Genomic DNA, 12,747 nt, shown 5'->3' on the forward strand with positions numbered 1-12,747 from the left:
TCGCAATTGAGAAACAGCCACTGTGTTTTGGACAGCCAGCGACAACTTCCGTTAGAATTTTACTCTTTTTCCAGTTACTTTCAAATTAAAAGATTTGAGGTTTTGAGTTGAAAGTGATACCAGTGATACTGGTTGACGAGACCGATCAACTTAATAAAAAAAATTGGAATGATCTAATATGCACAAGTATGCTTAAAAAACGCAGTGTTTCTCATACATGACGTGTGCATGACTTTGTTTTTCAGTACAGAATCTTTTATTTTGAAAAGAAACATGGATCTTTCCTGCTCAAACTCGGCAGTGTCACAGTGGGGACCTCTCTGGCTGTTTTGGGCCAGCTGAGTCGGCTCAAAATGACAGCGAAGAAGTCTGGCTCACGACTGGAAACAGAAATAGAGCGATGCCGTTCCGAGGCCCAATGGGACAAAATCCCGGAGCTGGTAAGGCAGCTTTCTGCCAAACTCATCTCAAACGGTAAGAAATGCACAGGTCTGTGTTCATTCAGCGCCAAAGGCCTGCTACACTGTGTGCGCCCTCGACACTTCCTGACAACTCAGTCCATCCATACAAACAGCGTTTTTCCATTACTCTGCTCCGTGCAGTAGTCAGTACAGTTGTGCACATGAGCTTGCAATCTGCGGCACCTTACAGTTTATGAGCAGTATTTGTGATACTAAGTGTTGAATGTTTCGCTGATGCTCTCCTCACGAGCAGAGAAAGGTTAAAGATGCAATGAATGTCAGCTCTGGTGTAGCCTCTGAAAAATCAACCATATCTAATTAATTAATAGATATCACATTTCTGTCAGATTAATCTTTGGGCAGGCATATAAGATGATAAGGGTTATAAATCCTGTGATAATAAAGTGTGTGCTTATTGGGTTCATTTCCATTTAATCCAGCTCAAGAGTCACACATTGATTTAGTTATGGTAGATGTGTTTGTGTTCAGCATAGACCCTCTATTATCACATTTAAGTGGTGGTCAACTACTGAAGCCTTTTAATATTTGGATTAGTGGTAATTTCACATGCTCATGAGGCTTTTCATGACTGTTCATAATGCCCCTTGGTATGTGGTTCACTTGCTTGTCCAACATTTATTGTTACATCTGCTATTTCTATTCTCGATACTAGTCCTACGAAATTGACAATGTTCTCGCTGAAATATGATTCTTGTTTATTCTTGCTCAGTGTACAACGACATTAATTTATTTTGGAAATCACTTGCTTTTGTTATACAGATGACCTCGGGGAGCTACTATTGGGAGAATGCAAGTTGCAGATGTATCTTAAGGAGAATCCCATTAAACAAGGATCCAGTCCCAGAGGCCTACGGCCCAAACTGGTGGAGGTTAGAAAACACCTCACTGCAGCTTTGGACAGAGGGAACCTTAAACCTGACTACCTACAGGAAGCCAGTCTGTTAATGGCTAAACTCTGCTATGTTGAAGGAGAGTACAAAGATGCCTTAGGTAGGTATTTTACTCAATGCATCTGATTGTTTTTGTTGAAATATACATTTTTATTATAATTTTTTTCTCCCCCCTATCTATTAATTAGGTCACTACAATAAGGTGAATATGGATGAACTGCAACTGGGAGGGGCTCCTGTATATAGACTCTCGATGATAGCAGAGGCTTATGCCACCAAAGGTAAAGAACAACATAAAAGCGCTGAAGAATGTGTATTCATATGTCCAGATATGTAGCAATAACTATAATTTATTTCATATTTATTTTGCGTTTTGTTTATCCAAGGACAGCTTTTTCTGTAGTTTATCTTTGCATCCACATGGTGGTAGTACAGTGCTATTAGCAACCATTATTTCAGAATAAATCATATCAAATGCATTTAAATTCCAATTTAATTTATAATTTTATGACTGGCTTAACAAAGTAACGTTATATTGACTATCCAATCTTATGTCTTTCACCAGGCCTGTGTTTTGAAAAGGTGCCAGCCTCCTCTCCATCTCTGGCCAACAGGAACACAGGCTCTCCATCATCTAATCGGGGCACAACCGAGAGAGAGCAAGAAATCATTACATGCTATGAGAAGTCAGGAGATATAGCTCTTCTTTATCTGCAAGAGGCTGAGAAGGTGAGCCTTTTCTCCTTGGGTCTAAGGAGTCTAGTTTGAACATAATCCAATTTTCATGTTAGCTCAAAAACTATGCCATCTGTGGGTGGGTATTACAAATAGCCTACAATCTGCCTAACAAAGTAACGGTCATTATTGCCAACTGGCAAAAAAACAGTACATACAAAAATTGTGCAACTTCTGTTCCTTTTAATCCTTCTTTCTCTAGGCTTTGTCTGCAGGGATGCAAAACCGCAGCCCTAAACCAGGTCCAGCAGCACAAGACCAAGAACTGGGCTTTTTTCTGGAGACTGGCCTGCAGAGAGCCCATGTCATTCACTTCAAAAATGGGTGAGGGACATAGAAATGGAATGGGGTAGAAGCTACAACTGTGTAAAAACCACAGGGATGATTTCCAGAATTTCATACCACTTCAACAAGACGAGAAAAGAACAGTTTCCATTTCACACTTTGTTCACAGCTAAAGTGAACAAAGCTGCTGACAGGCAGACAAAGGCGAAATGTGTGAAGGTGGTGTTATTAGCTAACACTATGGCAGAGGTGGCATGAACTTTGCCAGATGGCAGTTTGTGAATTAATCAAATTATACAACTGTTTTTTTTGTGAAATAAATTAAACTTGTAGAATTGCCAGTAGAGTGTATTTTGTTGTTGTATTGATGTATTGATTGTCATGATGGTAAATTTCCCTTGCACAGTAACCTGACGCGCGGCGTGGGCAGATTTCGGGAGATTCTTCGGGCTATTGAGACAAGAACCACCCAAAACCTGCGTATGGTGAGTATACGTTTCTTTATGCACTAGACTTACAGTAGCTATGCTCCAGGAAATCGATTAACAGGCTTTTTCAATGTGTGTTTTTGCATGTAGACCATAGCAAGACAGCTTGCCGAGATCCTTCTCAGGGGGATGTGTGAGCAGAGTTATTGGTCTCCCCTGGAAGACCCGCCCACAGTGTCACCTTTGGACGATCCCACACGGCTCGGACACGTTCACAGCAAAAACTACACACTGAGCCGGCGCCCACGACTGTACTCTGGAGAAAAGTAAGTGATAATGCATTCTGCTAAACTTGGAAAGTAGAGGAAAACATGCCAAAATTCCACCAAAATTGGCCCTGACAGTGGAATTGTTATTTTTCCTCAATTTTTCCCTGTTTTTCTCTCGATTATATTTGACTGTCTCTCTCTCCCCTCAGTCTGTTTTGCCCTCAGGAGAATACAGAAGAGGCATTGCTACTGCTTCTCATTAGTGAGTCAATGGTAAGAGCCTATAAATGAATAGACTATCGGACCCAGGGTTTTTACATGTTTTGTCAGTGTTAAGAATAAGAATAAGTGCACATGCCTCATAAACTGTTGTTTTGCAGGCAAATCGTGATGCTGTTTTGAGCAGGATCCCCGAACACAACAATGACCGCATCATAAGCCTCCAGTCCGCTTCTGTTGTATATGATCTTTTAACCATAGCTCTAGGAAGGAGAGGGCAGTATGAGATGCTCTCTGAGGTGAGCAGTTCATCTCAAAGTAGCTCAAGTACAGCTATGTGTTTGTACTAAAATACCCGTATTATAATGTTCCCAGTGTTTGGAAAGAGCTATGAAGTTTGCCTTTGAGGAGTTTCATTTGTGGTACCAGCTGGCCTTGTCGCTGATGGCTGCTGGGAAATCCGCCCGAGCTGTTAAAGTTCTTAAGGAGTGCATTCGCTTGAAGCCTGACGACCCCACAATCCCACTACTAGCTGTCAAACTGTGCATTGGACCGCTTCACTGGGTATCTCTTAAATCCATTATTATGATGTTGCTTGTTTGTGTATCAGTTTGTTGAATTCAAGGTTTGTATGGTTTTAATGTATGTTGTATGGTTTTATGTTCATTCAGTTAAATGAAGGAGAAACCTTTGCTAAAATGGTGATTGAAATGGGTGAGAATGCAGCGGAGTTCAGAGCCAAAGGCTACCTGGCCATGGGGCTGGTGTGTAGCCTTAAAGCCACTGATGGTAACTACAGTCTATGCAGGATATCTATATCCATAAAAATGTCTGTGGCATCATTTTATTTGTCTATTTTTCAACTTTAGCGACATTGAGAAATTTGCAAGAGGAATACCAGAGAAAAGCATTAGGAGCTTTCCAAAGGTGAGGACCCCTATAGTGTATACCTGCAGTATCATTAGCATATATAGATATTCATTTTCTCTTTTTCTTCTTCTTCCATCTATTATGTGTAGAGCTCAGAGTCTTTCACCCACAGACCATTTAGCAGCTTTCTACTTGGCTCTTCAGCTGGCTGTGTCACGCCAGGTAATACAAAATAAATCCATATCTTAAACCAGTACATGTTTAAACTACAGTGAAACTCAGTTGTGTCCATCCAATAGATTCCTGAGGCTCTGGGATACGTGCGGCAGGCGCTACAGCTACAAGGAGACGATGTCCATTCCCTTCACCTGCTAGCCCTACTGCTGTCAGCACAGAAGCACTATCATGATGGTCTGAATATTATCGAAATGGCTCTATCAGAATACCCAGAGAACTTCAAGTACGATTGTGTTTAGTACAAATTATCCTTTTTTTTTGTCTGGAGACTGTATTTGAATTAGATTAATTTAATTGAGTTGAATGTTTTTTCTTATTTTCAGCCTATTGTACACAAAAGTCAAATTGGAGTCCATGTGCAGAGGACCAGAAGAAGCTCTACTTACCTGTAAACACATGTTGCAAATTTGGAAGAGTTTTTACAACCTAACAAACCCCAGGTACAGGCCACATGCTCATAATACCCAACATTATCTGGGGGATATACTGTATATAAAGATGGGGGAAAAAATCAGTGTCTAAAATCTTAATTAGCACTGCATAATTGTCATATTACCCATTCAGCAATAAGACAATAGTCTAGACTTCAAAAGAGCAGGTAGCTAAGGAAGACAGTTGTTTTGCGCTGGTGTTTGCTTAGCAACCTGATGAATTGTTGCTTGTGTGAACCTGTGTTTCCTGTAGTGACTCTGGGCGTGGCAGCAGCCTGTTGGACAGAGCCATCGCCGACAGACGCCAGCTTAATGCCATGACTCTGCCCGACTTCAGTGATCCTGAGACGGGTAGGCCTGAGACTGGGCCTTCTTTTACTACTGACTTATGTTCATTATTGAAGACCTCTCAGATTTCTGGGTTTCCTGGTGCACTTCATAATAAAGAAACTAATTAATATTTTAGCATGTAAAATAATGCAATTATCAATCACATAGTAACAGCATTTGGACGATATAGTGTGCAGATGTGTATTTAAATTGTGAATACTTACTTCTACATTAGCTGCAGATTATAGGACATACCATATTCGCTGTTCTTTCTTTAATTCATATATTTCTGTTTTTGTTTAAGCATCAGGTTCTTCCTCGTCTCAGTCTGGTTCAGATGCGATATCTCCCACCTCTCCTACTGCGTCCTCTCTGTCCTCTCCTCTGCCTTCCCCTCTCTCTCCCGTCTTTATCCTGCAGCCTCCTCCTCTCTCCTCTCCACTCAAACACCAGGCCTTCGCACCCTCCTCGTTCCCCCCTCCCATCACCCCACCTGGTGCTCCAGTGCCCACCAAGACAAGGACTCACTCCTTTTGCAGCCATAGTGCACTGCGCCAGCTCTCCTCCAATTGTAATGCACCTGTTTGTGCCGTTACTCTGAGCATGGTGTGGAGAGTGACCTTAAAACAACGCTAGGTTTTGGGAAGATATGTTAATACCTGAGTTTTTTGTCTTGCTGCTGAGAGCTGTGAGGCCAAGAGTCATTATAAAGTGCTGCCACTTCTCATTGTCTCTCCCAGTGACAGCACTACGGGCCTGTCACAGATAATTGTCTGTCTACAATGCACTGCACTGACAGAATGATTTGTGGAAATTCCTTATTACTTCCACAGTTGCATGACCCGAAAGTTGGTGTCCAAACATTTTGCAGCCGCGTGATAACCTTTTGCAAATTAGTTTATTCATACTAAGACGGCAATGCACGAGTTTGGGCCTAAGCATGTGTTTCTACTTTACCTACACTCACTTTATTCCCTCACATATATACCTCATATGCTTTTCATAAAGCTCATAATCCGTCACCGATGCGTTCAAAGTCTGTCCATCACGGTGCCATGGATTTTCTAACTTGCAGAAACTAAAAGCTTGTTTTCACTGTGTCATTCCCACTGCTGCCTGCAGAGGGAGTTCCAGGCCAATTCCAAATATTGACCAACACAGTCTCATTTATGATATTTTATTTGCATTTTAAAATGTAAAACATATAATTGTACCAAAAATAACGTTTCAAGCATCAATATGCATGATGAAGAATTTTGATAACATTTGGTTATCCCTTTCATTATTCATGGTTTTAAGTTGTTTTAAGTTTCAAGTTTAATTGCTGCATAGCCCATTATTACCATATAAAGGCATCATGTGAAGCAGAAATTTCCAAAATGGGCCTGTGGTCTTTGTGGCCCTCAAACTTCTTTTAAGGAGTCCATTTGCATTTTATCGTTATAATTTATCTTCTTTCTCTTTCTTCCTGTCTTTGCGTCATTAACGCTCATCTTTTCTGTTTCCCCATCCCACCCTTTTCTTTCAAGGCGGTTCTCAGGAGCCTAATACTCTTGGTTTTTCCTCCATGTTTTCTGTTTGTAAGTAGTTATGTAACCTTCACCTGACCTTTTTCCATTTCCATTGTTCTGTCAAGCCCCTTCCATTCCTAGATAAGCTATATGTATGACAGCTATATCACGCCCGCACATACATATATCTACTGCTTTGACGTATAGCCTTCAGATAAGCACTAGTAACATTATATGTATGTATCCACTATATCACAAGAGTTAAAGGAATACAGCAGCCAAAAGGCACTAAACTTGTCTGCAAGGATTAGCTAAAACTGTAGATTATGTTGAAATATTGGGTGTATTCCTTTAATTCAATAAGGAGCTTTACTGCATGCAGCGCTGTGTCACATTCACAGCTTAAGCACTGCAGACACTGAATTACAGTTAAACACATGCTTTGTACCTTTGGCAGGCCTAGAAACCACAACAATTGTTTTATTTAAGAAAAATAAATGTATCTTCCAGATTTGTTAAGAGCTAAACATTTACAAAACACAGAATATGTCAGGCAATGAGTTAGCAAACTATTTTCTTACTTGATTTATCCTCATTTCTTCAGGTCATGTCTCATTCATCCAAGTTGCAAAATAATGAAGGATTCATTTTTCTTCCTCCCTTCCCCATTTTTTAGGAAGTAGAACCTAGAAGTCAGAGACTGTTGAAGTCTTTTTCTTTAACAAAAACCAGGGGGGTGTAGATCGGGCGCAAATGTAGATTGCTTTGCTTTCACAGATTTGCTGTGTGCATTTGCTGCACTGTGCAGCCATTTTGCATCCCTGTAATCATCTAATGTTACTGTGTGTGGAGCCAAAGCCAGGCCCAGTCTTTTAATGTACTAATGAGCAGCCTTTATGCATGGTGTTGCACAATCCCTGTCCTGGTTAATCCAGGCTTTTGAATTACAAAGTGTGAATTGATGTGCGAGTTTAGGCCCAGTCATTTGCTCTTTGTCCAGATTCAAACCACATGGTCTATTAATAAATAAAGCAGTGACTGAAGCCTGGATTTTGGCACATAGCGCTAACCTGGCAACAATAAATGACATACTTGGACTTCAGTTTGTCTGACTCTCTTCTGTTCTCCAGGTTCAGTCCATGCCACGTCCATCGCTGCCAGCCGAGTGGAGCAGGCTCTGTCTGAGGTGGCCTCCTCACTCCAGAGCAGTGCCCCTAAACATGGGCCGCTGCACCCCTGGATGACTCTGGCCCAGATCTGGCTACATGCAGGTACTTCCTCCTGATCTCTTTTAGTTTTACTTCATCAGTTAATTCCCCTGTGTTTCCCAGACTTCACAATGTGACATGATATAATTTTCAATAGATTTTCTTCTAAAAAGAAAGAAAAATAAATTGCTAAAAACAACCAACAACCCTCGTGAAATACAATAAAAACCTCACACAGTGCACAAGCAGAGGCTGTTTGCGCTTTTATTGATCTTTCCACTTCCTTCCTGGCGCTGGTGGTCATTTCCATCACAGCAACAAAACTAATTTAATCATCCAATCACATTTCAGATAGGCAGACTCATTTCCTGATTCTGTTTGCATTATTTTGTCCCAAAATGCCAAGTTTATTGTATTCAATTAACTGGGACTCCGTGACATTTAAAAAGCTCAGTAAATACAACTGCGTGGGCCTCTTTCGTGTTTGTCTTGAACAGCTGAAGTGTACATTGGGATGTCAAAGCCAGCCGAAGCCACCGCATGCACACAGGAAGCAGCCAACCTGTTCCCGACGTCCCATAATGTACTGTACACAAGAGGGCAGATCGCCGAGCTCCGGGGCAACACCGAAGAGGCCAAGCGGTGGTACGAGGAGGCGCTGTCCATCAACCCCACACATGTGAAGACCATGCAGAGGCTGGTAATGCACACTCTATCCTCTCGTCCTTGTGTTTTCTCTGGAGACAAACAGGCGTCTTTCTGCCTGCAGTGGCCCTGGTACTAATAGGCTAGTCATTTCTACATAATTGCTCACAGTCACTCGGGACAGCCCCATTAAATGTTCAGCTGAGGGGGAACAGAGAGCTGTATATCCCTTGTTTATGTGACGTTTTGCCTTTGTACCTAAATGACTTTATCTCATTCACTCAGCCATACAGTCCCAGTGCACGGTTTTGTTTATGGAAGTATGACCTTATTAAATGCTCTCCCTCAAGCACTTAACCAGCATTTGACTGTGGGCCACAAGAGGACCAGCTTACTCACTATTACCTGTTCTTATTCGAACGTTTTTATGCAGAGGAAATGTTAGAAAATATAAAATACATTAAAATGTTGGTCACGCCTTTGTCGTTAATAGACCATTCAAAATAGTAATATATCAATAATGTAATAAAAAAGAGATACTATATCTTCAATAAAGTTAACTAAATGAGTACTATTCACCTCTGTATCCAGGGTCTGATTCTCCACCAGCTGCAGCGCTACAGTTTGTCCGAGAAGGTTTTGAGAGACGCTGTGCAGGTCAACAGGTGTGTGCCAGGTCATGAAAATCCTTCATCATTCATTGTCTAGTTTATTACATGCTAATATGATCTTGCTTTTAATCTGCTGCTAGCACGGCTCACGACGTGTGGAACAGTCTGGGCGAGGTGCTGCAGGCTCAGGGGAACTCTGCGGCGGCCACCGAGTGTTTCCTGACTGCGCTGGAGCTCGAGGCCAGCAGCCCCATTCTGCCATTCACCATCATACCCCGGGCTCTATGAAACCGTCCCGCGCACACACTACACATCCATAGTTTTATTTTAATAAGAGGAGGGTATGGAGATGATGTCACATTATGGCAACAGAATCAGAAATCATGATGTAGGCGCGTACTCTCTACATTACTGGCACAAATGATAGATTACAGGCAACACCGCTTATACCTTCTTGCACATGCAGTAAAGTCATTACGCCAGATGTAAAATGGTCTTAGTACTGTGTCGTAATGCCTCTATTTCGGTTCGAGCAGCTATTTTTCTCTGCGCTTCATTATGGCTAGTGAGTTAAAACATTAAAGAGGTGTCTGTCTTGCTCAAATCTGACCTGTGCTTTATACCGGCGCGTCGCAAAGACACACATTCCCAAGCTCTAATTGAAAACGCTGTACACTATCGAGCTGCTTGTGCCACACTGCTTCCTCTTTCCCACAATGCCTTGCTTTGCTGGGTTCCCCCCTAGCATCTCCACAGCACGCCTGTTGTTGCCACTGTATTTTGTCTGTGAGCGGTCACCGTCTTTGTCATAGATAAGTGCTGTGCGGCTGGAACGTGTGGTTTTCATGTTTACACCAATATGTTGCCTCTTGCAGATTCATATGTTACTGTAAATTGCTGTATGTGCTCGTCCTGGTCACGCATTTTAAATAAGAGTTACTTGTGCTGTTGCAGAGTTCGCGTTACGTTTACAAGGTGACTCTCCGCATTTCTCTCTCTTGAATGTGGTCAGTTTTCCTTCTGCCATGCCAAATATGTCAAACTGTTTGTACGAGATCTTACCTCTCTGATCTGTTTTTGCTGTTCAAACAAAGGAAATCATTGTTACTGTAAAGTGGACTTTGAGCGGTCAGGATTTTAAAGTGACCATACAGCACATTTTATCGTGAGAGTGTGTGTGTGAGTGTGTGTGTGTGCTTTCAGTCGTGCAGCAGTTTTCCACCGTAGACACAGGTTCTCAAGTCGTCATCTGTGTGTAAGTGTTTGTGTTGCGAACTTTTCACTTCTCGCCCAAGAAGCTTCATCACCGCCTAAATCTAAAGGTTGATTCCTGGTGCGTGGTAGTTTCCAGACGGTCTCCTCCAATAGTAGGGCAACTATGCCAAAATTGCTAGCAACAAGCTCTCAGATTTACAGCAGAAGGTCATCTGTACCTGGCGGACGTTTCGCCTCTCATCCGCTACATCAGTGACCAACGTAAGATCCATAAACGATAAATGAGATACCAGATACATGGGTATAGTAAACGGTTGATACTGATACTCACTAAATAGAGATGTTTGAGCTTTTTAAAGAATGCTACCATTGTTTAATTAAACCTCTCCTACTGGATTGGCATATTCCACCTGCTCTGATAAAAAGAAAAATACCAAAAGCTTCTTGGATGAGAGGCAAATCGTCCGCAACCCTTAAACTACCAGGTATGACTGCTTAAGAAGCACATTAGACTTAATACTAGCTGTCTTAATGCCAAAATGTAGGTTGCGTTTACACAACCGCCTATCAGACGCTTTCCAATAAGCAAGTGGTTATTTTACTCAATGTTTTGAATTGGTCTTAATAGCTGAAAAATACATTAAAAAATCAATCATAGTAAATGAAAGTATAATTTTTCCAAATGTTTTTTGTAAACACTAATGGCTGAGGATGGAGGATGGCAGTAATTGTAAGAAATGGCATTTTAAGTTTTGTAAATGCAGACCGTGATTGCGTTGTGGATATATAATGGTTACATATAGTTTTTCCTGATTGATTTTGAAGAATTGATGTGTATATAATTGTTATTTTAGAAAGTAAATTCTAACTATATTTTCTGGCTGTAAATGGGGAACCTGACTCATTTTGTTGATTTTGAGCTGTACAGGATTGCGATTGAAATAAAAGATTAAAACTCCCATTCAGCGGAGGGCGCTTGGTTTGTGTGTGTGCGTGTGGTGTTCCCCGGGCAGGTGCTGACCTGGGGCAGCAGTGTGGGTTACAGTCTCCAGTGAGCACCCTGTGGAGAGGCGTGCCGTCACTTATGAGCAGATTAATGCGCTGACAGGCTTTGTGCGGCTGGAGCGTCAGGAAGGTATACAAACCTGAGCTCCCCCACCGCCAGTCTCACATAACCATACAGTCCAGAGGGTCAAGGCCCCTGCACCTGCTCTGACGCCTGTTGAGACAATGGAGGAAATCCAGCTTAATATTAATGACCTAATGCGCACATGAATTGCAGGGGAAGGGAATAGTTAGTCGGCTTCAGGGGCGTGAGATTGGGAGCTTAAAGTAATGTTTCCCAGCCATGAACTGATTTTTTAATATTATACTGTTAATTCATTTATTATTAATGTTTTGCAGTATTTAGCTTCATTTTTCACACAACCAAATATGTGTTTATTTGACAACTTTCTAAAATCAGCTGCTGACACCCTTGTAATTGGAGTATAATGAAAGACCACTGGATAAAAGGGTAGTTTTATATCCCACCAATCAGAGATGTTACATTTACATGTACTTGATAACTTTTTGAAGTAACTGTACTTTTGCAAGTAGTATTTTCATCCAGTACTTTGAAGTACCTGCACTGTACTCATATTTGAGTAAAACATTTCTTAATTTTATGTTTTTATGGCATTTTTGTTTTAATATATTACAATTTTCACTTTATTCCATGTTTTGTTTCTCATAATTTATGTCACATAGCTACATGAATCACACTTGTATGCTCAAACAGTTACTCAGTTACTTACAGTACTCTGGTAAAGTAAATATTTGGGCCACTACTGTTTACTTTTACTTCTGCTTGAGTAAAAATATTCTAGAATAACGTCAGTAAATATTTTTTAGCTATTTTACCCACCTCTGGGAATGCAGCCTCGAAAAACAGTGGCCCTAAACAGTGGTTCTCAAACTGTTCACACAAGTACCACCCAATGGGTATCTTACACAAAGCATATTTCTTTCATTTTTAATTTTTCCCATTAAGTGTGTCAAATTCATTTCAGCAGACTATTTAGATGTTTTGATATTTGCAAAAGTATTTTTATTTTACTCAAATATTTATTAAAGCCATTGTTTCATACAGGCCTTTTGGTAACATACATAAAAGAGGAGAAACCAGTTCCCCCACACAGTAGTCCATATGTATAAAATATTTATGCAGGTGAAAGCTGAACCCAACAGTGGGGCTGATATTTCAAGTATTTCCAGCTACAGTGGGCGTCTTTCCCCATAAATAGGTTTTGTTGTGATGTTAGACCTCTTACACTTTTAATGATCTTTCTGATAGCAGTATATTTAATACTCCAGACTGTTACATAACTAGAACTACTACA

At 41.1% G+C, this 12,747-nt stretch overlaps 1 protein-coding gene across 2 annotated transcripts; it reads left to right on the forward strand.

Annotated features, from left to right (window-relative positions):
- The first annotated feature begins 310 nt into the window (after positions 1–310).
- On the forward strand, positions 311–9,693 carry ttc7b (tetratricopeptide repeat domain 7B). 2 transcript variants are annotated; one of them, XM_079573022.1, is made up of 22 exons: positions 311–474; positions 1,242–1,472; positions 1,561–1,653; positions 1,938–2,101; positions 2,310–2,431; positions 2,799–2,877; positions 2,971–3,146; positions 3,299–3,362; positions 3,470–3,607; positions 3,684–3,872; positions 3,980–4,097; positions 4,178–4,235; positions 4,328–4,400; positions 4,478–4,638; positions 4,739–4,855; positions 5,100–5,197; positions 5,481–5,747; positions 6,706–6,756; positions 7,818–7,958; positions 8,393–8,595; positions 9,132–9,205; positions 9,292–9,693. In XM_079573022.1, the coding sequence occupies exons 1-22, from the start codon at positions 354–356 to the stop codon at positions 9,437–9,439; spliced, it is 2,886 nt and encodes a 961-aa protein (XP_079429148.1). In that variant the 5' UTR covers positions 311–353; the 3' UTR covers positions 9,440–9,693. The 2 variants fall into 2 exon arrangements, with proteins under 2 accessions (XP_079429148.1, XP_079429147.1); XM_079573021.1 differs by lacking the exons at positions 5,481–5,747; positions 6,706–6,756.
- Positions 9,694–12,747: the final 3,054 nt, after the last annotated feature.

This window comes from Gobius niger (genome assembly GCF_951799975.1).
Source record: "Gobius niger genome assembly, chromosome: 16".
NCBI lineage: Eukaryota > Metazoa > Chordata > Actinopteri > Gobiiformes > Gobiidae > Gobius > Gobius niger.